This window comes from Sylvia atricapilla, chromosome 1 (assembly GCF_009819655.1).
Source record: "Sylvia atricapilla isolate bSylAtr1 chromosome 1, bSylAtr1.pri, whole genome shotgun sequence".
Taxonomy (NCBI): Eukaryota; Metazoa; Chordata; class Aves; order Passeriformes; family Sylviidae; genus Sylvia; species Sylvia atricapilla.
This window is the reverse complement of record NC_089140.1, coordinates 70,266,157-70,288,285: the sequence shown is the minus strand read 5'-3', so window position 1 is coordinate 70,288,285 and position 22,129 is coordinate 70,266,157. Positions and strand designations below refer to the sequence as shown.

At 42.0% G+C, this 22,129-nt stretch overlaps 1 protein-coding gene across 1 annotated transcript; it reads right to left on the bottom strand.

Annotated features, from left to right (window-relative positions):
- Positions 1 to 1,151: 1,151 nt before the first annotated feature.
- On the bottom strand, positions 1,152 to 20,984 carry LOC136365504 (MARVEL domain-containing protein 3-like). The gene is made up of 4 exons (XM_066326021.1): positions 20,922 to 20,984; positions 19,712 to 19,867; positions 16,155 to 16,315; positions 1,152 to 2,783 (listed from the first exon to the last, which is right to left on the bottom strand). The coding sequence occupies exons 2-4, from the start codon at positions 19,825 to 19,827 to the stop codon at positions 2,083 to 2,085; spliced, it is 978 nt and encodes a 325-aa protein (XP_066182118.1). The 5' UTR covers positions 19,828 to 19,867; positions 20,922 to 20,984; the 3' UTR covers positions 1,152 to 2,082.
- Positions 20,985 to 22,129: the final 1,145 nt, after the last annotated feature.

Below are 22,129 nucleotides of genomic sequence, written 5' to 3'. Positions count from 1 at the left end.
TGGATGGACTGTGAGGGACCCAGGTGTCCAAGGGAGGAACACGACAGCAATAGTCCACAGTGGAGCTCTGTGCACCATTTTCTAAAGACTGAATTACCTTGCAGCAAATGACGCCTTTACCACAGACACAAGGAAAAAAGAGACAACAACAACAACAAAAAACCCCAAATAAACAAAAAAACAAAAATAAAAACCCAAACAAACAAAAAAGCCCCCCAAACAAACAAACAAAACAAAAACCCCACCCCTATGCTCCCAAGAAGACTGTTGCTTTTACACAGCAATGGCAAGCAAGCATCCAAAAAATGAATGGGACAGAGTTAGAAGCCCTGAGATTAAAATTCATATTGTGCATGTATTTAAGGACAAATTTAAATTCATGCATTCCTACCTACAAGATTTTCTAGTATTTTGAATTTGTCACCTCAAGGTGCTGCTTTTTGTTGTTTGTATAAGTTAATGATGGTGTGTCATTGTGTAACTAAGCCTTCTTTCAAACTGTGCACGATGTAGAGGTAGCACAGAACAGGAGTGCAGGCAGAGATGCCCAACAAGTGGTCAGCTGCAGCTTTAGCTGCATGCCAGACATCCTTGGAACAGACTTCACAGCTGATTACAGCATACCAAAGAAGGTCTGGGCTTTGGCAAAGAGCTAGAAATCAAAGTCCTAATTTCCTGATTCTATGACAATTGTGAGTCATGGCAAGTTTGGAAAAACTCTATTCCTGTCCCTCCGTAAGCATAATAATGCTGTGGAGCTTGTTGGTGTTCAAAGTGTTAAAGAGATGTTTAAGAAATTAGATAAATGATACTTATTGTAAAGCCTCATGTAGTCACTTCTAATCAGAACTACAACATTTTCTTTTTTGGCCTCAAACACAATCCTTTGAGATCTGTGTGTTTGTGTGTCTATACATACGTGTATGTATGAAGTATGCAGTAAATATGCTCTACTGTGGTTCAAAAAAGCTTCATCTGAGCAATGACTGTGAGCCAGACAAAAGTGAAAAGAATGAAAATGGCCAGAGCTTTCCCTCCTCTCAACCTGACAGATCTTATGCACTTCAAGAACAGCCTTTTCTTTTTTTCACTCCCTCATCTTTGAAGACCAGTGATCTATTTCACTTGCCTCAAACAAAGGACTCTTGAAAGATGTTCTCTTAAATTTATTTTCTCAGCCCTGGGGCATACAATTACTGCTGTTCACTCATGCTTTGCCTGTTTAGATATTGGAAGGATACGTGAACTTTATGTCATTGTTACAGCATTCCCAGGGCAGGCAGCACGTTCCCAGCTCTCCCCACCAGTGGCTGTTGAGTCGGCAAGCCAAACCTTCTTTAGGTGCTTACAGAAACAAATGATATCTTTACTAAGCTGATACCTGACCAGTGTGATGCCTCTCAGGTTCTGATCTGTGCTCAGTGAGATGGGAGAATGTAGTAGGAAACTGGATAAGGACCCTGAATGCTGCCTTTGACATTGCAGCTACTTCCCCCCAGCGGCATTCCTCAGGGAGCACATGATCGGCATGTGTCAACCCCCGTGACTCAGAAGATAAAACGCTTCACTAGTCCAGGCAAAAAAGGTCACAAGTGTAATTTTGGACACAATTCTGAGAGGCACTCGGGTGTCCTTTGCTTTGTAAGCAGTGTAGGATAAAGGAGCAGGACACACAACAGGCACAGGATCTGTCGAAAGCTGCCCATCCTAGCTGTGCATTCAATTCCCTATGTCACGGAAGAGGAAAGGAAGTGGTTGTTAGCACAAGTTTGGCAGCAACGCAGCTATAACCTGTTAAAAGCCCACTGCTGTTTGGACTTACTCCGAGCAGGATGAAAACATTACAATCAAAGGCATTTTAAATGCAGGAGTCCAGCCTGAGAGACTGGTGCAAAAATCCTTGTTAAAACAGTCACTCAATGTCGATTTTATTACGTCATGTTGGAGCAGCATGGTTATAATTGGTGGTTCAACACACGCTTCAGCACCTTGTAGGAAAACATACTGTGGGCTGGTTGCCTGTTTGCCAGTGTCCATCCTTTGCTGAAGCCTCAGTTCTCTGGTACAATCCCAGAGCTGATTTCACACTAATGTGGCAAGGGCCTGGACATTGTGGGAGCTTCCAGAGGTCCTGTGCACGGCGTGGTGGTTTCTGACGCTTCTGTCTCTAACGCTGCCCTGGGGGCTGTGCTGAGCCTTGGCCGCGTGGCTCTGGAAGGCACGGACGGTGCGGAGAGCAAGGATGCAGACCACAAAACTGGCAAAGTACAAGCAGGAGGCGACGACCCCGAAGAGGCCGACGGCCGCATCGCCGCCCTGCACGGCGCAGTTCATGGAGGTGTAGCCGCGGCGCGCGTAGAGCCGCTCGCGCCTCCTGCACACCTCGGTGGCGTTCACCTGCATGACAAAGTGCAGGTAGAGCCCCACGGCCACCAGGTACACCAGGCCAGCCAGCAGGCTGAAGGCACATTCGCCTACCAGCAGCCCTGTCCGGAGCTGCTGGATGGGTTTTGCCCCAACGACGAGGAAGACGAGGGTGAGCGTGGCCGCCGTCAGGCTGAAGGCCACTCCGCCATACACGCAAGGGGCTCTCATCTGGGTGAACTGCATGTCCAGCTCCCTCACCTCCTGCAGCTCCGTGCCCTCAAAGGGGCTGTAGGCCCAATTCAGGTTAAAGGATCCGAGGCCTCCAAGGGACGTGAAGCCTGCAACGGAGGCTTGGGAAGCGCCCACGCAAATCAGCACCAGGAGGTTAACCGTGATTTCCACAAACTTCAAAATGCCTGCAAGGGGTAGGAAGATGGGAATTGGTGTCAAAACTACATCCTGTGCAAACTGTGGGTGACAGAAGTGCACCAAAACCATGACAGAGTAGTAATACTGAGATATTCCTCTTGGCTACAGCTACAGAGAAGCACTTGGAAAAAAAAAAAAAAATAGAAGCCTGAACTCTCACGGGTACATTTTGGAGGTTGGGAAAATTACTTTTTTTAATTTGTCAGTGTGCTTGATGGATGGATCTTCATGCAGTGAAAAAAAATCCATAAAAATTTTACAGTGCATGTGTTACTGCCAAGGCAAGCGCACAGTGATTATATTTTGGCCTGTAACTACTTGGCATAAACACACTGAGCAAGAAATATCCAGTAAGAACAAAATGCTGAGGTTGAAGCTGACAAAAACCTAGAAGCTTCTAACAGCCTGAAAAATCGTGCAAGTTATTTAGGTCCTTCAAAACATGTTTACTGCTTTAACTTACTTTTTTTTTTCTGTGAAGGTATTTCTTAATTTAAACTTACTATCCAACCAGATGCAACTTGCACTTTGTCTCCTTCAGAGACATAAATCCCTCATAACTCTGAAGAAGCAGATTCTGACTGCACAAAAAAAAAAAAATGGAGACATATGCAAAACCCACCTTATATGCAGAAATAAGTTAATTTGACGCTAGGTCATGTGTGCTCTTTCACACCCTGACCTTCAGAAGAAAGCCTTACAACTTCTGAGTTGACTCTTCACTTTTTTCTTATGTTAGGCTACTAAGTAATAATAACCAAGCATTTTCAAGGGAAAAAATACAAACAAACCCCAGAACTGAAAAGGGGAGAAATTACTTATTTTTGTGGTAGCTGCCTCTCAGGAAGCTGCCTCATGTTTGATAAATCCGATTATTCTGTGACAGCTCACTAGGGGTCAGACTAAGATTAGTAAACATGACGGATGTTGAAGCATGGCACAGCTAGAGTTGCCTGCTGGGGAAATGAAAACCCTTAGCATGCCAGGAGTGTTGCTCCAAAGTTCTGAAGTTAATTACAGAATTGTAAATCTTATTATTCCACTGCTGTCTGACAGCCAAGAATGTAAGATGCTCGACACAGTGGTCCTATATTTGTCTTTAAAGTGGGGCAGGATCTGTGGTTTGCACACAGACTTTCATTTTATCCTGCTAGCGCTGATCCGCACAGCATTTCCCTCTTGAGCAATGGCTCAGTTGTTGTCAAGGCTGTATAGGCTTGAAAAGGAAGGGCTGAAGCAGGAACACAAGGGAATTAAACAAATTCCTCTCTTGTGTTGCCAGATGCTTCTAACCAAAGAAAGCCAGTGACAACCACAATGAAGGATTATCAGATATTCCTGTTCTGCCCCTTCTTACTCCCTTCCACAGAAGGCTAAGGTAATGAGTCCTTTCCTGCTGCCATTTGCTCTGCATAGGAAGGTAGTGTTAGTTAGAGCAGACAAAATTGTTACCCTTGTTCAAGAGGAACCAAGTGAGCAGCTCTGTGTATGTGTTCCTTACAGGCAATGCTGATTTCTGCATGACAGCCTGCCTTTTCTTTGACCCTTCTGCACAACCATTTCTGTGAAGCAGGGCAATAACTGTGCTGGTTACCAAATCTCTTCAGGAGGAGGCTTCAGTTATTTCAAAGGAGGTATTTGTGAAGCTAAATGTAAAGAGAAATTTAACTTTTGGCCCTGGAGTTAGGATTTGGAACTCCTTGTACCAAATTCAAACAATGCAGCCAAAAGACTCATCATTTTTAATAGGTAAAGAGTCATCACTTTACTAGGATTGTTCATAGTGTTTTGAAAGAGAAGTAGCTGTGCAGAACCTTAACTGGAACTCAGTCAGGTGGGGTTTTTTTCGTCTGTTCGGCTGAATTGTACATTATGTGTTCCAAGTACAGGGAGTCAACTTAGATCCTCAGGGCCCTTAGACAGTGTGACAGTGTTGGATGCAGAAGGGCACTTCCCTTTTTAAAGGCTGAATACTGATTTCAGATGCTCCAGCGGGAAACAGTTCTTACAAGTCTACATGGAGGAAAGATAATTTGATTAAGGGAAACATAAATTTTGTTTGGCTACTTGGTAGTTGAGAATTCATGGTCAGTCAGCTGCTGACTTAGAATTTCCTTTTCCTCTGTGTACTGAGGCCCTCTGACCGGCTCAGTATCAATTTTTTGTCTACATCACCTTGCTGAGCTTTGGAAAAGGCAACTTTCTCAAAGTAATCACTGCCTGCTGCTAACTTCCTCCCATTTATAAATTACCCCAATCCTCAGTGATGCTGCTCCAAAACTTTCTATGTGTTCACACACATTTTGTATGCCACCCTTTAACTTTGCTGAGCTTACCGATAATGGGATGACAAATGTCATCAGTGCAGGTCTACTGTATTTTTAACTGCAGCAGTAGATGCTTTAAAGGCATGCCTGAAAATTTTCCTTAGACAAGGCATTCAGGTTGGACAGGTTTTGTATGTACCTGCACAGTTATAACACATGCCTGCTGTAGAATTGATTAAGAGTGACTAAACAATGGAGAGAGGTTCAGCAGCAGCTACTCCACCAGTCACTTGTATCATTTGCATTAATTTGTTGTTTTTTTAAAGAAAGTGCAAGAACAAAGCCTCCTGTATTAAAGACAATTCTAAAGTGATAAGCAGTATGTAGAATGAATTACAGGTCCATGATGACAGCCAGCTGAATGTAGCAGACAATTAGTGGAAATGCCTAAAACCTTGTATAATCATCAGGGCTTTGGTGGAAATATTAAACCTTACACTATTTTCCAACCCAGGAACCCCAAAAGCCTTCTGCAGCCTTAATCTGTGATAGTTATCAACTGATACTAAATCCTACTAGTATAAAGAGGATAGAAACAGATTTGAGAAGTAAGGAATAAAAGGACAGTTAAGTTTTGAATCTTAGCTCTGCCAAGGTATGGTCACACACATCCTAGCAGTGACCTGTGTCAAGAAGTGTGCTGCTGGTGGAAGAGACTGAGTTACAAGCCACACTTCTGAGTCTGCACTGCCATTTCTGCTTTCACTGGCCAGTTAGCCATGTCATCTTGGAGTTATACCTGCAGAAACCAAAAGGTCTTCCCATGGGGAAGTTGCTTATCTCTACAGTAATTCCCTAATCCCATGCAACAACGAATGCATTCCAAGATTTAAGTGTAAAATGACCGGAGGTCTGAACAGCTCTAAATTCAATTGGTTTACTTATTTCTCATGTTCAACAGCTTTGGATTTACCTAAAATATTATTCATTTGTATTAAAATCAGCACATCCAACAGCTGGCTTTAGGAACTGACCCTCTCCTTTTGAACAAGTTACAGGACTCCTGTCAGGGCTCCCGGATTCCTATTTCTCTTCCCATGCTTCTTTCCTGCACCACTTTTCAGCATGGAAGGTGTGGAGAATGGCTGCAATCTAGAAGTGAGTGTTGCCAGAGCTTTCTAGAGCATTGTTTCATTCGTTCCATAAAATCTAAATCTGCAGTGGACAGTAGCTTCACTGTATCATACTTGTTAATTTTGCTTGAATGCAGTTGTCTTTTGCTGTGAGTACCCTTCCTGCTATAACGAACAATACAGCACCTTTATACTATTTATCTACTGTTCACTTTTTATTTCCCTTTCTTTTCCTTCCTAGGCTATTTCCATGGTATCAACCCACTGAACAATGGTTTTATCTTCTGTCAAATGGTGGGGTTGACCATCCAGCAAAGATGACAGGTGCACTGGTTAAGGGTACAGACCCACAGGCAGCTGACTTTAACAGCTCCAACTCTTGGCTGAGCAGTCACTACTTTTCTCTGTTAACTACCCATTAGGCCCTTCTAAGAGTTGTTCAAATAAATAGTTTCCTTCTATTTTAATTTAACTCTTTTCTTTGGTGCTGCTGGTTTTGTTCTGCAACTTTAGCAACTTGAGGTGACTCACAGCATATCTGATGAGCAATCATGCTGGCATGAGTTTAGCAAGGGCAATAGCAGAGAAGGACCAGAAACTCCCCTTCTCAGGTGAGGTAAACTGTTAAATCTGCATGCTCTGCCTCATAAAACCACACTGTTGCTGAATGTGTGGTACCCAGTAACTCAGCTATGCACTCAAGTCTTGTGTCAGAAGCTGAAAAGAGGAATTTCCATCCAGGCACTGTGGCAGGACAGCTCTGATGCTCAGGTGTGGAGGTCATGGTGTGTGTATACACATGTACATAAAGTAAAAAGGTCAGTTCTTGTTTGTTCCTTTGTTTCTGCAGCTGCCATAAATTAATTTGCAGGACAGACAGTTCTGGCTCTTTCTGTTGAACTCCTCTGACCCCATGAGTCCCATACTAATGGAAAAGGCCTTCAAAAAGTCTCTCTCCACTGTATCTGGGATAGGAGTAATCTTCTTCTCCTGTTGAATGCACATGGACTCCTCCTCCTGTCTCTTTTTGTATCATTCCCTCCTCTTCAGTGAACATCATTGTGCACTTCCAGAATATTCTATATCTACCATTCTCCGCTTTGGCTTGCCTTCTCCCTCTGCGTCCTTTGCAGACCACATACCACTGGGACCAGCAGCACCCAGGGGCAGCCCTGGGGGTGTGTGGCTGCCACTCTTGGGCACCTGGACTCCAGTGACAGGGCTGGTGACACACAGGTCAGTGGTGCCCATGTCACATCCCATTAGGGGTCGCTCCAGGAGAAGGGAAGAGAGGAGTTCGAAGCTACAACACACATGAAAAATTATTCTCTAAGTCTTTTTCACTGCAAGTTGTCATTTAGTTCTTCCCCCCTCCCAATCTGGGTAGCTTTCTGCTTTTCAGAGATAATCTTTCATTTTATTTATTTTTATTACCCCCCCAAAAGGAACAGACAAGTATTTTGACCATGTATAGTGACTTACAAAAGCAGCAGCCAGTCCTGAAAAAGATCTCAAATGGAAAACATCTCTTGCCAGTGCACGTTTGGCATTCCCCAGAGACTGAAGGCACAGATCAATGCAGCTTTGGTCACCTCTTTGCTAAACTGAGTTGGTGGCAGGAGGAAAAAGTTAAGGTGAAGGGGAGAAAATGCCAAAGTAAAGCAGGATTTGGCTCTGCTTTTGAAAGGCGATAAAATGGGACAGAAATGGGGAGAAACCAAAACAGAGGAGAACTGAACAAGAGAAAAGACAACCGTTTTAAGAGATCAAAAATATAAAATCTGGATAGATATTTTAATACCTTTCTAACAGTATTATTCCCTTTATGTAGAAAGCAAGATCTTACTGAAACCAGTAACAAGAATTTAACCAGCTTCACTAAAGCAGAATAAGGGCAATACACAGCTTTGTCATAAACAAAGAAAAGCCCCCCAAGCCCCCACACCACTATCATTTTTGCAGGTCTCTGTTCTTCAGCCAGTGGTGGGATTTAGCTTTCACTTATCCAGGCTAAAACCAAAGGCAGGGAAAAAAAACAACCCAACCCTAAAACACAAGAATTAGGCAATGTAACACCAACAACATCTTGGCTTTTCAGAGGACCCAAGGGATGCACATACTCAGAGCCAACTGCATTTAAATTGCACGGATGTGCCCAACACACTTGTGCTTGTTTGAGATATCCGTCTTACTGGAAATCACTGAAAAAAGTTTTAAACTGGGAAAATTAAATGATTTATGTGCTCTAGAAAAAAAACCAACTTTATTATTACCTTTTAATAAGTTGTCTCTCTTTAGTCAAGATAATCACTCTGTTAGGAAATCTCAAAGGATGACCAGCCTTGGTTTTAATGACTCAGAGAAATCTTGCATTCACAGAGTGCTCAGATCCAAATGTATTATCCTGTTTTTTCTGTGTATCCTCTTCCCTTAAAGAACAACTATCCCACCTGCTCTATTCTTTCTGCTTAATACCCTCCCATCCTCTAAACAGTGCTGTCCAATTTTCACAGGAAAGGGTGGACTTAAATTGTAGAATTACTGCATCATCCTCTATTCCCCTATTTTCCCAGCACTGTAAGACACAGTTTCAATACAACCCAGCCCTTGCCTGGGAACAACAGCTATGGTTTACTTGTACCCAGTAGCTCTTTAAAGCATTGCTTCTAGAATGTTCTTGATTTCTCTCCTGCTAATTGAGCATGAGTCATCTTTCCTAATTTTGGAGAGGGTGGGAAGCAAAAGATTTTGCATTTAACTGTAGTATTTGACAGTAGGGCTTAAATGTAACAACTGTAAAAAGCTGTATTCTATTTGTAGCACTGATAGGTCTCTGTATTGTTACCTCGCATTCTAGATTTCAGGAAATGGCCTTTCTTATCCTTTTTTTCTTAATGTACCAATAGTTATTTCAAGTAGTAAACAAGTGTCTTGGTATTGAAACCAGCTTGCAGGAGTTTTGGGTTTTTTTTAAAGAGTTCAGAAAACAATGAAACGCTCTTGTTCCGTATGCCAACTTTCCATGGCCACTCCCTCAGTTTGAACTGAAACTGAGCCACCTTTAGAAAGTACAAAGATTGGGGTGTTATTGCTCTTTAAGTAATCACAGTCTGGCTTAAGGTGGGTCAGCTTGGAGGCACCTGTGAACCTGAGCTTCTTATTCACTTTACCAATCATGGGTTGTCACACCTGGTGAGCAACATTCCTGTCTAGGTGGATTTTTCTCCTTTAAGAGAGCTAGGATCACCTGCTCAAGAAACAGAGCTACATTCAATAGATAGTCTGTCTGCTGTATCAGCTGGCTTTGAGAGCCACTTTTTAAAGAGAAGAGTTTCCCTTTGTTCACATAATTTGGGTCAGATGTGGGGAAGACAAACCTGGTTCTTTTACAGGAAAGATGGTGTAACTCTTCTTCTGAAATGGCAGGGAGCAAACCTAAGATGTGCCAGTACGGGAAACATGGACTGGAGTCTAACACACACCTAACAGCTATCAGCAACTTTGGCAGTACCTTCCCCTGCCAACTTTAGTGAATCTTCTCAGTGGCAGTTCTCCCTTCTCTAAAAACAACTGTGTGCATGTTAGCACAATGCCAAAAGGTGGATGAAAATAATTTCAGATGAAAACGTGGGCAGAGTGAAGTCCTGTGTGTTGGCAAGGCAACAGTTTGCTAGAGGTAGGATTTGGCATCTGCAAGTAGTGTAGCTCCCCTGTGTGTTTTTATAGAGCCAACTGCTCAAGGCTGTTTGTATTTCACAGCAAAGAAGACTGAGCTCCAAATGAAATACTTTACCATCAGAACAGGAATAAAGGTTACCTGCAGCTCTGCCACTGTATTTTGTTACTCTGCTACATTAATTAAGCATTTTGAATAACTGGGATTATTTTCATCTGCACAGCTCCAGCCAATTCCCATTAAGGTTCCGTATAAAATCGTCTGTCTTCACAATTACAAGATTAAAAAACTTGATGGCAATTTCAGTCTGTTAGTCACACTGTATTGAACACATACTTTGTAACAGATAGAAGGGGAACCCGTCTAATTACAATGAGACTATAGGGGGCCCTAGTGCTCCTTTCCTAGGTAGGAATATATCTGGAATTTATGGATACATGGAAATTAACTGCCACAGAACAGTGAACAGCAGTTTTGGGCACAATTTAAAGGAACTAAGCACAGCACACTGTGAGGGCAAAATGTGAAGATGATGACTATAAAACACAACCGTTTCTAATCCTGTTGGGTACCCCCACAGGAAAGTCGGTGTCCTGCATTAACAAAAAGATGCAACGTGCTGCCGAATGTAATTGTCAAATGCTTGTTTTCACACACAGAGTTACCTGCACTATGCACATTTAATGACCCTTCAGTGTTTTTGAATGTGCATACCTGAAGCTACAGGAGGTTTTTTTACTTCAGTCCAATGCCTCTTGCAGACCACGATTCTCCCCCAATGTCTCTGCAGCACTGAAAGGGATACGAGTGCTCTGCAAAATGCTTCTCCCCTCCTGCTCCAATGTCTGATTCCGGGAGGAACCGTATCACAGCATAAGACAGCAAAGAAACGACAGCAGTATTATGGCTGAGAACAATGGCATAACTCAAAGAGAGTCCCTATTAGTGTGAACTCTGTGTCTTGGCTAACTTTTCATCTCAGTATTCTTTTCTAGTCTATGAGTATTTCCCAGCATGCATAGCTATGGGGGAAAAAACTGACTGTGTTTTGTAAAAACAAAAGCTTATAGATGTTTACATTTGAATTAATGCTGGCTTGTTAGTGCATGAATGTATCCTGGAGAAAGTCATTGTTGCTCCCTAATTCTATTTCCTCCTCCAAATAAATTCAGTTTGATATTTCCTCCTGGCTATGCTTGAAATTGGAGACTTTTCATGTTGTTACAAACCATAATGCTGTCTTTTTCTGAGAGGAAATTGGTCTGAAGGTTTTAACAATTGTGGATGTTAGAATCTAGGCTAAAGGCATGATTGTTTAGAAGTGCCTACAATATGCTTAAGAAATCTGACACTATTCAAAGGCGCAAAGCTGTATTCATAGCAGCAAAGAACAGGGATTCAATTATAGTTGCTCTGCCACAAACTGTTTTGTAACCTTTTCAGTGTTGTCTCCCTTACATGCCAAATGGGTTGAAAAATAAAAAAGAAACAACCCAAAACCCAAAAATGTTATTTGCTCAGGAATCATGACCAGCACAGTACAATTCTACAGAAGGCAAAAAGCACAGGTAATTTTCTGAGTCACATACTGACCAAAGATGGGAGAAACTTAGTTTACCTTCACTGTTCAGGCAAAACTGCAGGAGGCATTATCCAATAACTGCACTGCTCCACCTCTTTCACACCAATACAGATAATAGAAAGAAAATGAAAAGTTTTTAAGGTCAAGTGACCAAATATCAGAGAACAATTTATGATCAGCAATTCACTCTTGCGGTCAACTCAAATTTTCCTCTCACTGAGGTGAAGTCTGCCATCAGCCAGCCTTGAACACTTTTTACATTCTGTCTGCTAAACAAAAGCACTGAACCTGGTTGTATTTTCAAATATATCTAGGAGGGTTATTTGAAAGGCAAAATGATCACTAATTTAAGTTTTCTACACAGAAGGGAGAGCTACAGAATTTTTACCTGCATTGTGAAAAGCAAATCAAATGCTTACTTCTAACAGAATTTCAGCTCTAAGAATTCCCAGGTCAAAAAACTCTTGTTTTCAACATTGTGCTGCTTTAAATGGCATGTGTAATATATTGTATGTAAGCAGTAAGAAATGGCTATTGCAAACAGCAGTTCCTTAATTAATGGAAGGTTTGTCTTTATCACAAACAGTTTTATTTCAAGTTCCCATAAATTATATAGTGCCTCTAGGCAGTTTGACACCAGTCTATAAGCTGTTCCCTAAATCTCCTTCACTACTGTAGAAACAGAAGGTGGCAGACTTCTGTTTCTACTGCCTTTTGATCTGTAATCTGCAGGCCCACAAGTGTAGCTTTCCTACTGAAAATAACCCAACATGTAGAAACTAGACATAAAGACAGCATAGCAGGGAATAGTCAAGAGTTTGTTATAGGGGAGTCACTTCAAAGAATCAGCAGATACAGGAAGAAAGGTAGGGCTCTTAAATGACACAAGCTCCTGTGAGACAAACAATCCTCTCACTGGTTAGCAGTGCTTAAAGGCTAATAAAGAGGAAACAGCCAGTTTTCAGGCAACTAGAGTTAAGGGAGTAATCTCTGGTTTGTGTTGCCTCTCACCAGTATGCCCATGTTGGCAGCCCAGTGGGAGGGGATTTGCAGAGTCAAACTGGTGGAGTTGAAGACACAGGGGCTACAGAACAGGCATTTTCTGGAGAGAGAGAAGTACTTCATTTTGGCTGTAGTTTGGTCCAAAGGGCAGAGTGCCTGCTAGTAGTTACAGCTCACCCTCTCATTTAGTTTTATTCAAAGAAAATAGAGTTTGTGCACTCTGGGTCTGCTCTGCAATATGGCCCAGAGACCTGTAAGGGGAGGTTCCAAACAGGTTCAGCTCAAAACTACATACCTAAATACTATGGTAGGTGCACTAGTCTACTATGAATTAAATGAATTAATGAATTAAAAAGATTGAAAACTGAAAATTTCTTCATGCCTGCCAACAGTAAAATTGGTAGGCTGCTAAGAGCTCATGCTCTTGAATGAGAAATTAATGAAATCAGTGTATAATAAGCAACCTCCACGTTATGGTTGTACAGAAATACTCACGAACACAAATCTCCCTGTCAACAGAGCACACAGAAGGGCTCTAAGCAAAGCATTTTCCATTTCAGGTAGCTTTCTTTGGAGACATCAGCCCAGTGTTCACTGAATGTCAAACACCACACAAAAGGTGGGAAGCATTAGAATAGCATTACAGAAGCAGAGCCTACATTTAGGCAGACGTCTGATTCTTTTGGCAATTTATCTGGAATTTTTACTGCATTTCTGGTCAGCCTATCTCAAAAAGGTGTGGTGGATCTGGAAAAGGTACAAGACTGGAAAACTGACCAAAACTGGCTATTGTTCAATTTGTGAAGAAGCAATAGGGGCACAGGGAAAAAGAGAAGACTTCACTGTAAAACCAGAAATCTCATGGAGAAGCTGAATATATGAGATTATCATCAGAAACACCTTCTTTAAAACATTTTAAGGAATGAAACAGTAGTACTTTAAGTGAAACTCTGAAACTCCTTATCTTAAGGTAATGTGAAGGTCAAACATTTAAAAAAGCGATCCAGCAGAGAATTAAACAAATTTGATAGGTCTGTAAAGAGGTATTAAACACAACAGATGTGAGTGCAGTCTTCCAGTTCAGGAAATTCCACCAATCCAAAGTCTGGAGGGTATTCCAGAAGATAGCTTACTCTCTACTGGTCCAAACTTTGATGGTCCTCCTAAGTTTGTACTTTAGTTCATTGTTTGGGAGGAAGAGTGATGAAGTGCCTTGTGTGATTCAGCACTGCTATCCATGTGATTCCACCTGAATGGCTTTGAATAGGTATCCCTAATACAATGTTTTAACAGACCTCTTTCCCTCTTCTGATTTCAAGATAAAAGGATTAAAAAAGAGCAGAATGTTTTGAAGTTTCTTAGATGGTATCAAATGTTCCTACCAGCAAAAGGGGTCAGTATCAGCTGTTTCTTCCATTATATGTGGGTTGGGTTTCTTGTCCTAATGTGGTTGTAGGGGGAAGAAAAAGGGGGCAGGGAATAGGGAGGGAAGGGAGGAATAACAAAAACGGGAGAATGAGGTCCTAAAGTGTCCTAAGGTCCTAAGCTGTTTAAAAGATCTCTAAAAACCAGCTGCTTATTTCTCAAATTCAGCTTTAGTCTTTTTGGGATATAGCTGGTAAAAAACATAGATGAAGGGGGCACTGTCTTGGTGAAGCAAACACTATCCAGAGCTCTGGTTGTATAGAATTCCTCTCTAGTTAGTTAAACTGCCCAAAATGCATAAAGAACATAATCTAGGTGTTCCAGACAAAAGAAAAAAAAAACACTCAAAGCTCAACTACTCAGTGGACCGCAGAAACTAAGGTTCACATTTCAGTTGTTGCTTTGGAAAAGATTGTGTTTCATCACTTGATTTCCCAGACTTGTTTGAATCTAGTTTATTTTAAAATTATGGTGATTGGGAAGGGGGAATTTCACCAGAGTGCTGATAAATCATTGGCAAAAGAAAGAGATGGTTAAGAAGTATTTACAGGAACTTTTCTTGCTCTAAAGTGTTGCAGCTCCCATGTACTGACTCCTTAGTAAACAATTCATGTAGTTCATTTACAGTATCTACCACGACTGAAGGGAATACAGAATTCTGCAAAACAATTCTAGTAAAGTCTGCTAAATCTTGGTACTTCCAAAAACTAAACAGGGGAGTAACATTCTCATAATCTTATCAACCTTCAATATGTTTTCGTTTTTTTTAAATAAGGATGCTAATAAAAGGGTTTCTTTTCTGCATGATCTCTTTTCCCTCCTCCACTGCAAGCTCAGACATCAAATTTTTGGAAAACAGTGAGCAATACCTGGGGGAGGGGTGGGAGTAAAATCATGATTGCCATCTGATGCATCCAAAACTAGGACATTTAAAAAATGTTAATGTTGTTTAATGCACCAAAATAATGAAAAGCAAATGCAGGGAAAAAAACCCACAGAAATTCACATCAAGCTATCCACAAGTCTAAACAACCGGTGAAACTGAAAACTAACTTGCCACTGAATTTTTCTAAAGCTCTGATTAATAAAATAGCGTATGGAGTTTTCTGCAGCTTTTAGACAATTTAAAATAATTCAGTATGGTTGAAGAAGAAACTGATGATACAATTTTATCATGGATAAAGTATCAGTATGGCTCCATGTCACTAAATCTTTACTAATGGTTGCAGTTACACTGTAAATGAAAAACAAACTGCATACTAATTCACAGAACATATTTGTAAGAGAAAATAGTTAATCTCACTCTTAAAATAGTTCACATAGTCACACACAGAGAAATATTAAGAGCGAAATAATGGTGCTCCTTAACTTTGCTTCATGGAGTGAAGAAATAATCTAACATTATGTGCTTTAATTTACTTCCAACAGCTAATCCCTTCACTTTTCTCTCTGCTGGAGGACACTGAAAGTCTATTTATAGACATCAGCCAAAGACTTTGCACCTAGCTTCAAGTTCAACTCACACTGCAGTGGAGCTTTCCGACAGACAAGGTGAGAATGATCAGTGCCCTGAAAGAGGGAAAACTTTCAAGGGGTAATAAGTATTTTAGTGACTTCTTATTTTCAGTTAACAGGAATAAGTTTACTTAGGCTGATTTTCCCCCACATTAAGGCTCATTTCTGTCCTTGGTGCAGTTGTTTTCTACCTAAGAAAAATCCAAGTTATTTCTCCAAAACTGTATTTATTGTCCAGAAAAAAAAAAAATAGTCTCCTGCAATGATGCTTTATAAAGATGTATGAGTGATAACTGGACTAAATTCAGAATTGATAAAAAGTGTGAGAAGAATGATTCAGAAATAAAGTAGCATCAAACCTTCAACATCCATCTCTAAATTGCTCACAGATGCAAACGTCTATTTTACTACTAAATCCCAAAGGTTAACTCTTGTTGTACAGACTGGCTGATTACACACATGGCCCACTCTCATGCTCTGGATGTATATTCCAGAGATGCATTTTCAAGTATCTAAATATCTGTATAAATATTGCCTTTAGATATCTAAAATGGCATAACCCTCACTTATGCCATTTACTAATTCTGTCAGCCCTTGTGGGCCTTCTTTTTTGGGGTGTGTGTGTTCTTTTTTTTTCTCATTTGTTTTCTTTTGTTTTAATATTCCTCCAGCTTTACTTTGTTGTAAACACAGAAACCAAATACGAGAAGTTCTTGGAAGGAGAGGGGTGGATGGCAGGCAATAAGAGTCTCACATACCTCTTGTTGTGCATACCTTTGAACACTTCATTGAGAAGCTTTCCTTGGGAGGATAAAACTCTGGTGGTGGGCCAAAATATTCCTGTGCTGCTCCTGAGGTTTTAGAGTAAGGGTCAGAGCAAACTGTAGAAGTCCTTGAGTGCTGGCCACCTTGGATGTCTCTACAATGGGGTAAATGACTGATGGTTACTAATTAGGTCACAGTCTCTCCTGAACATTAGAACATGAGAAATTTTCAGATGCTCCTCTTAGTGGAAGCAATTAGTTTGCTTCACAGGCATCTTGACCTTTTTTGCTTGCCTGTTTTGAAAGCAAATATCCCAAACCCTTGCATAAATGCATGTCCATAAAGATATTTACATTCAACGGTCCTTATTTTGGAAAACAGTGTACTCACTGGGTAGGCTGGCTGAACTGTTTAGCTTACTGGCAAAAGGTAGAAAGAGGAAATAACAGCTTTTTCATGAAAGCCAAACAATTTAGCTGGTCTCTATCAGGCCAGATAATAGAAATGAGAAAAATTTTGGCATAATAAACGTGCAAAGTAGCACAAGTATTTCACGGGTGTTTTGTCAAGTTTGTATTTCCAACTAGTGTCTCTTAAAAAGATGCCTTTTTGAAAGAAGAAAAGCTATTAAAATAAACAGATAAAGATTTCAAACAAGAGAAAAAATAGCCTATTCAAATTTTTTAGGTCCTCGAGGATATTTGAAGAAGAAACTAAAATCAACCCTCCTCTGCAAAAAAATCAGTTTCTCCTGTCTCCAATTAGTTTCTTTGTTGATATAATGGTCTATTATACCTTTGTTGATATAATGTCATTTTCTACAATGACATACAGCTCCATATCTGAAGTCTGATGATTTTTAAAGCTGGTGAGATTTAGGTTATTTTATAGGAAAAGTGCAATTTTCCTTTTAAACTGAGCTAACGCTCAAGTTAAAAGAAACATTGGATGCAAATTTTTTTGTGTTTGGTTTAATTGAAATTTGCTCCCTCATTTGAAGAAGAATTGGAGCTTGCCTTCTTCAAGGTACAGCTGGGTGAGTTTGTTATGAAAGGGTATTCTAAGTCTCATTCAGCATTATTATTTTTAAAAGTCTTCTTTGTATTCCTTTTTTATCTTGAATTTCTTATCCACAGATCAGCATTTTCAACTGTAGTTTTGTCTCCTAGTATCATTGCATTTCACTAAGGTTTATCTTCATCCAATTCTAGACTCAATATTATCTCGTTCATCCACATTAAATCATGTTCTTTGTAGTTTTTACATTTTAATTAAGACATTCAATAACAAGACCAATGCTAACATCTCCGTGTTTAGCTGCCAACAGCTCTATTTGGCTGAAACATTTCTGATTTTTCTGACCTCTGTCCTATGTCTTGTGCAACTACCAAAGCATCCTGTGCAGCTGTGTCACATAAATTAAATAAGCTGTGTGATTTATAAGACTTCCAGTAACTTGAAAGCAATCCCTTTGGTACTTCTGATGCAGCTGCTTTTCTCTATTGTTTCCTGTTACTTGCCAGAACACAAAACAAGACAAAAAAATCAAACCAACCCCCCCGAATGTTCAGCAACAGAGTACATTTAGGAAAAAAGAAATCCTTTTTTTGGATGCCTTTTTTTCCTCACTATGGCCTGTTCTGGCCACCTTTGCTGCTGTTTTCCTTGAGGGTTTTACCATTCTAGGTAATTCTCCTCAGCAGTGGGAGGAAGGTTGTTGTAGGAGTTTCAGACAGAAATGCATTTGGAAAGAGAAATCTGGCTAGAAAGTCTAGTTCATCCGGAAAAAAAGTATTAGGCATCCAAAGTGCAGCTTTCACAAAAGTCTTCCCATGTATTTCATTACAGGGTCTGGTGGTCTTCTGATCAATCAGCCAAAGTTTTCACCAAAACCCATGAGAACTCCATGAGAACCAAGCAGAGGAAGTGCTGTTAGGTTAAGCCAAACTCCTTCAAAACAACTGACAGAAAAGTTTTTCACTTAGTTTTAGTGGGGTCTGATGGCCCCCAGATGCTTGACTTGACTCTAAGAATTATCTTCATGGTTGTTAGAGATTTGCAACTGCAGCTTCCCTTCCTCTAATCTCTGGTGGATACATGGATGTCTGTGAACTTTTATGGTCCATCCATCCATTTTCCATCTATGAGTCCAGACATATAAAACTAACAGCAAACCCAAGAAATCCAGAGAAGTGCTTTATTAAAAAGTGGTGGTTTAATTTATAGCTAGCCTTTCACACATTGCTTATATTATGCTATACATGAAAGACAAAAAAAAAAGCCCACAGCAAACCTCCAACTCTTTTGTTGTTTTTGGTTTTTTTTTTTCTCTCCACTGTGCTATTAATATGTTACTGGCATTAGCTGTTCCCACTTCTGTTCAAGATAATTTAGTTATATTGCCTGACACTCTCTGCTTTTGCTAAGGACAGGCATTCAGCCTCTGAGGACGATTCTTATGCTGGTCTTTGTTCCCATTTCTCTTCAATTTTTTGTAATTTAGGAGAGACTGAAGAAAAATTCATTAGCTATTTCCACGAGGTAAGTTTTACCACTATCCAAGTGTTTTATACTTAGCCATAAGTATTCCTTGTGGTCCATACAGTGCTCTTCTCTGCTCATTTTATTGTCATCCTGTTTTCCTTGTTAAAATGCATATTATCAGGGAGTACTTCAGTATTTCAGCTTTTCAATAATCTTCATTATATTTGTCTCCTCTCCCTGTTTGCCTTTATTCTTAAATTCCCCTACAATCACCTCCCCAGAGTCTAAACAGCAGAGATGAACACTCTTGCTGCCATGGCAAATTTGCCAGTAGTGTTTTGATCTACAGACCTCTTTCCTACAGTGCAGCCATGCACTGGCATGACCTAAAAGGAAAAGAGCCTGAGCTCACGTCTGGTGTGCTGCAGCCTGGCCAGGTTGGAAGGAGAAGTGTGTAAACTCCTAAGAGTTTGTTTGGCACTGGAAACCCATTAGTTGATCTGCTCATTGTGGTGATAGGGGCTGACCCACTCTCAAGTGCTGCCAACAGCCTTAGACGCTTCAACAATCACTCATCTATTGACAGCGACTACTGAAAGTTATCTTATTTCAGATTAATAGGAACATGTTCACGGCTGAACTAGAGGAACCTGAGAGCTCACCAAGTCCCTGTGCTGGTCTCAGTCATGTAACATTCACGTTTAAGCAGTGCATATTTGGCAAGCCACAGCTTGATGTCACCTGCTGACCTGCATCTTCAAGAACTGTACTGAGACTCACGGTCACACTTCACCTACTTGTCACCCAACCTGATTCAGATCATCCCAGGATATTCACATCTCTGCCTGTGTTACACAGGCTATCTTTCTGTCCTGTCTCAAGCTCAAAACAAAGAAAAAAGGTTAAATTTCTAAGTGTAAAATAGCTCCAAATGCAGTATGGTCATGTTTTCAAGGCTGAGTAAAAGCTTTCTTTACTATTGTAAATTAAGCCTATTTGAAAGCAAAGAGAAGGCAGACATTATAGACCTGCTGTGATCTATTTCTCTGAGGAGATAAAGACGTACCTCGCATTGTATGGGTACGGTTTTCTTGGTCTTCTGTCTTCCTTGTATCTATCAGATCTATGGTTCTCATGGTGCCTGTATTGCTTATCTTGGTATCGACTCCCGGCATGAGACATCTTGTTTCTCAGATGTATTCTCTCCTTCTAAAATAACTTCCTGAGCCAGAGAAACAAAACCAGTTCATTTTATTGCTCCACTTAAAAGTTATTCATTGACCAGCACTCACTTTCATTTCATGCTGATTCAAAATTAGTACAGACTTCTTTAAGAAGTGAAGGAAGTAAACCCCTGTAAACGACAAGGTAACTTCATTAGAGCAAGAAGGGTTTTCTTTATCTTTTCCTTTTCATCAAGTAAATGCAACGTTTCTATACTTGACATTTATTGCGCTTAGCTTATTTACTAAGTCTGCTCTGATTCCCCTGCTTTTGCTGCCAGGACAAGGGATTGTGTCCACCAAGAACTGACTCCTGTCTTCTGCAATGTTGTGTCTCAGCTAAAGCATTAAGCCCAGCAAGTGCCAGTGCACTGATGAGTGTGCACACAGCTGCCACCGGCACAGGGAAGTCTGGAAGAGCAGGCTGTGACCTTTGTCCCGGGAGTTTCTAGAGGAGGGAGTTTCTAGAGGTGGGTGTAAGCAGCGCCAGAACCAAACGCCGTCTGTGATTTGCATAAACATTCGGCACGGGCGAAGCCGCGCTGGGCTGAAAGTAAGCTGCCAAGATGCTACAGCCCGACAATTCTGTATTTAATACTACCAGGTTGTTATTTGCTGAAAGTGTCTTTATCTTTTCAAGCGCGATACGGTTTAAGCCCAAACCTGTAAAACAGGGAAACACAGACTTCAAACACCTGAGCGATCTTTAGACTCATCCGCCTTCCTCACAGCCCTTCAACACCCCTGCAGCCGGTTTAATCTGGACCGATCAGGCCTGATAACTCCCCTCGGGCGTTATAAACTAAATAAATATAAACATATAGAAATATAATATAAAGGAATAAATTAATGTTTATTTGTTTACATCTAAGAGGGAAAGAGACGGCGCCCTCCCCGGAGGGCAGGAGCCATTCCGCAGGGAAAGGTTTCCTGATGCGGCCCCCTCAGCGCCCCGAGAGCGGCCTGGGGCCGGCCGGGCACCTCCCGCCTTCGCTTCCCCCCACCGCCGGCTCCCCCGGGCCCGGCGCCCGGCCCCGCACCCCCGGCCCTCACCTGAGGGAGCGCCGAGCTCCGTGCCGCCCGCAGCAGCTCCCGGCGCCGCCGGCACCGCCCTCCTGCCTCCCTGCCCTCCTGCCTCCCTGCCCCGCCAGCCCTGCCCCGCCAGCCCTGCCACCGCCCTCCTGCCTCCCTGCCCCTCCTGCCTCCCTGCCCCGCCAGCCCTGCTGCCGCCCTCCTGCCTCCCTGCCCCGCCGGCCCTTCCCCGCCAGCCCTGCCCTCCTGCCTCCCTGCCCCTGCCCTCACAAAACCACAGAGTGCTCTCGGTTGGAAACGACCTACTGATCTCTGATCTCTGCTCAAGTCCAGTCTGTGATCCAACACCACCATGTCAACTAGTGGCACTGAGTGCCGCGTCCAGGCTTTCCTTAAATACCGCCAAGGATGGTGAGTCCACCTCCTCTCTGGGCAGCTCATTCAAACGTCTAATCACTTTTTCAATGAAGAAATTATTCCTGATGTCCAACCTGAACCTCACCTGGCACAGCTTGAGCCTGGCTCCTCTTGTCCTGTCACTGGTTCCCTGGGAGAAGATGCCGTCCGCCCAGCTACACCCTCCTTCCAGGCAGCTGTAGGGAGTGATAAGATCACCCTCGAGCCTCCTTTTCTCCAGGCTAAACAGCCCCAGCTCCCTCAGCCGCTCCTCGTGGGATGTGCACTCCAGACCCTTCACCAGCTTCCTTGTCCTTTGCTGGTCAGTGAAAAGGAACGAGGGCCCTGGGAATGGGCTGGTGTCTGGGAGTGTGAGACAACCCAGGCTTTGTTTATTTTCATAAAAGAGGTCCCTGTGCCCTACAGTGCCGAGGAGGAATTTGGTAACTGCAAGAGGATATAATACCTGAAGGTCAATAAAGTTGAAATTCAAGGTCCCCACAGGTTGCCTTATTGTTTTTCCAAAGCCACCTCCATTGACCGGCGGTGTTCAGGGCAGAAAGTCCCACAGAACAGGGAGGGGCGAAGGGGAGGAGGTACAAGATAATGGGCCAGACCTGTGCCCAGAAGCAGGTATGTGGGAACAGCCTGTGTTAGACAGGTTGCACAGAGAGGTAAGCAGATAAACTCTCCCCTGGTGCAGAGCCATGTTTTGGATAATCAGCTATTGGAATGCATGCAGTCTCCTTTCTTGGTTCTCTGCTGAAAGCCCTCCCTGTGGTGTATCTGCAGGGGCTTTGTCGCCTTGCTGCCAGCCTGTGCTGTTTCTCTTA

Bases quoted from the DNA above. Each gene is read 5' to 3' on its own strand.
- LOC136365504 (XM_066326021.1), bottom strand. From the start codon at position 19,827: ATGTCTCATGCCGGGAGTCGATACCAAGATAAGCAATACAGGCACCAT. The intron at 16,316-19,711 runs GTACGTCTTTAT...ACCCCATTGTAG, and splicing joins CCGTACCCATACAATGCGAG to AGACATCCAAGGTGGCCAGC. The intron at 2,784-16,154 runs GTATGTGAGACT...TACCCCTTGCAG, and splicing joins AAAGGTATGCACAACAAGAG to GCATTTTGAAGTTTGTGGAA.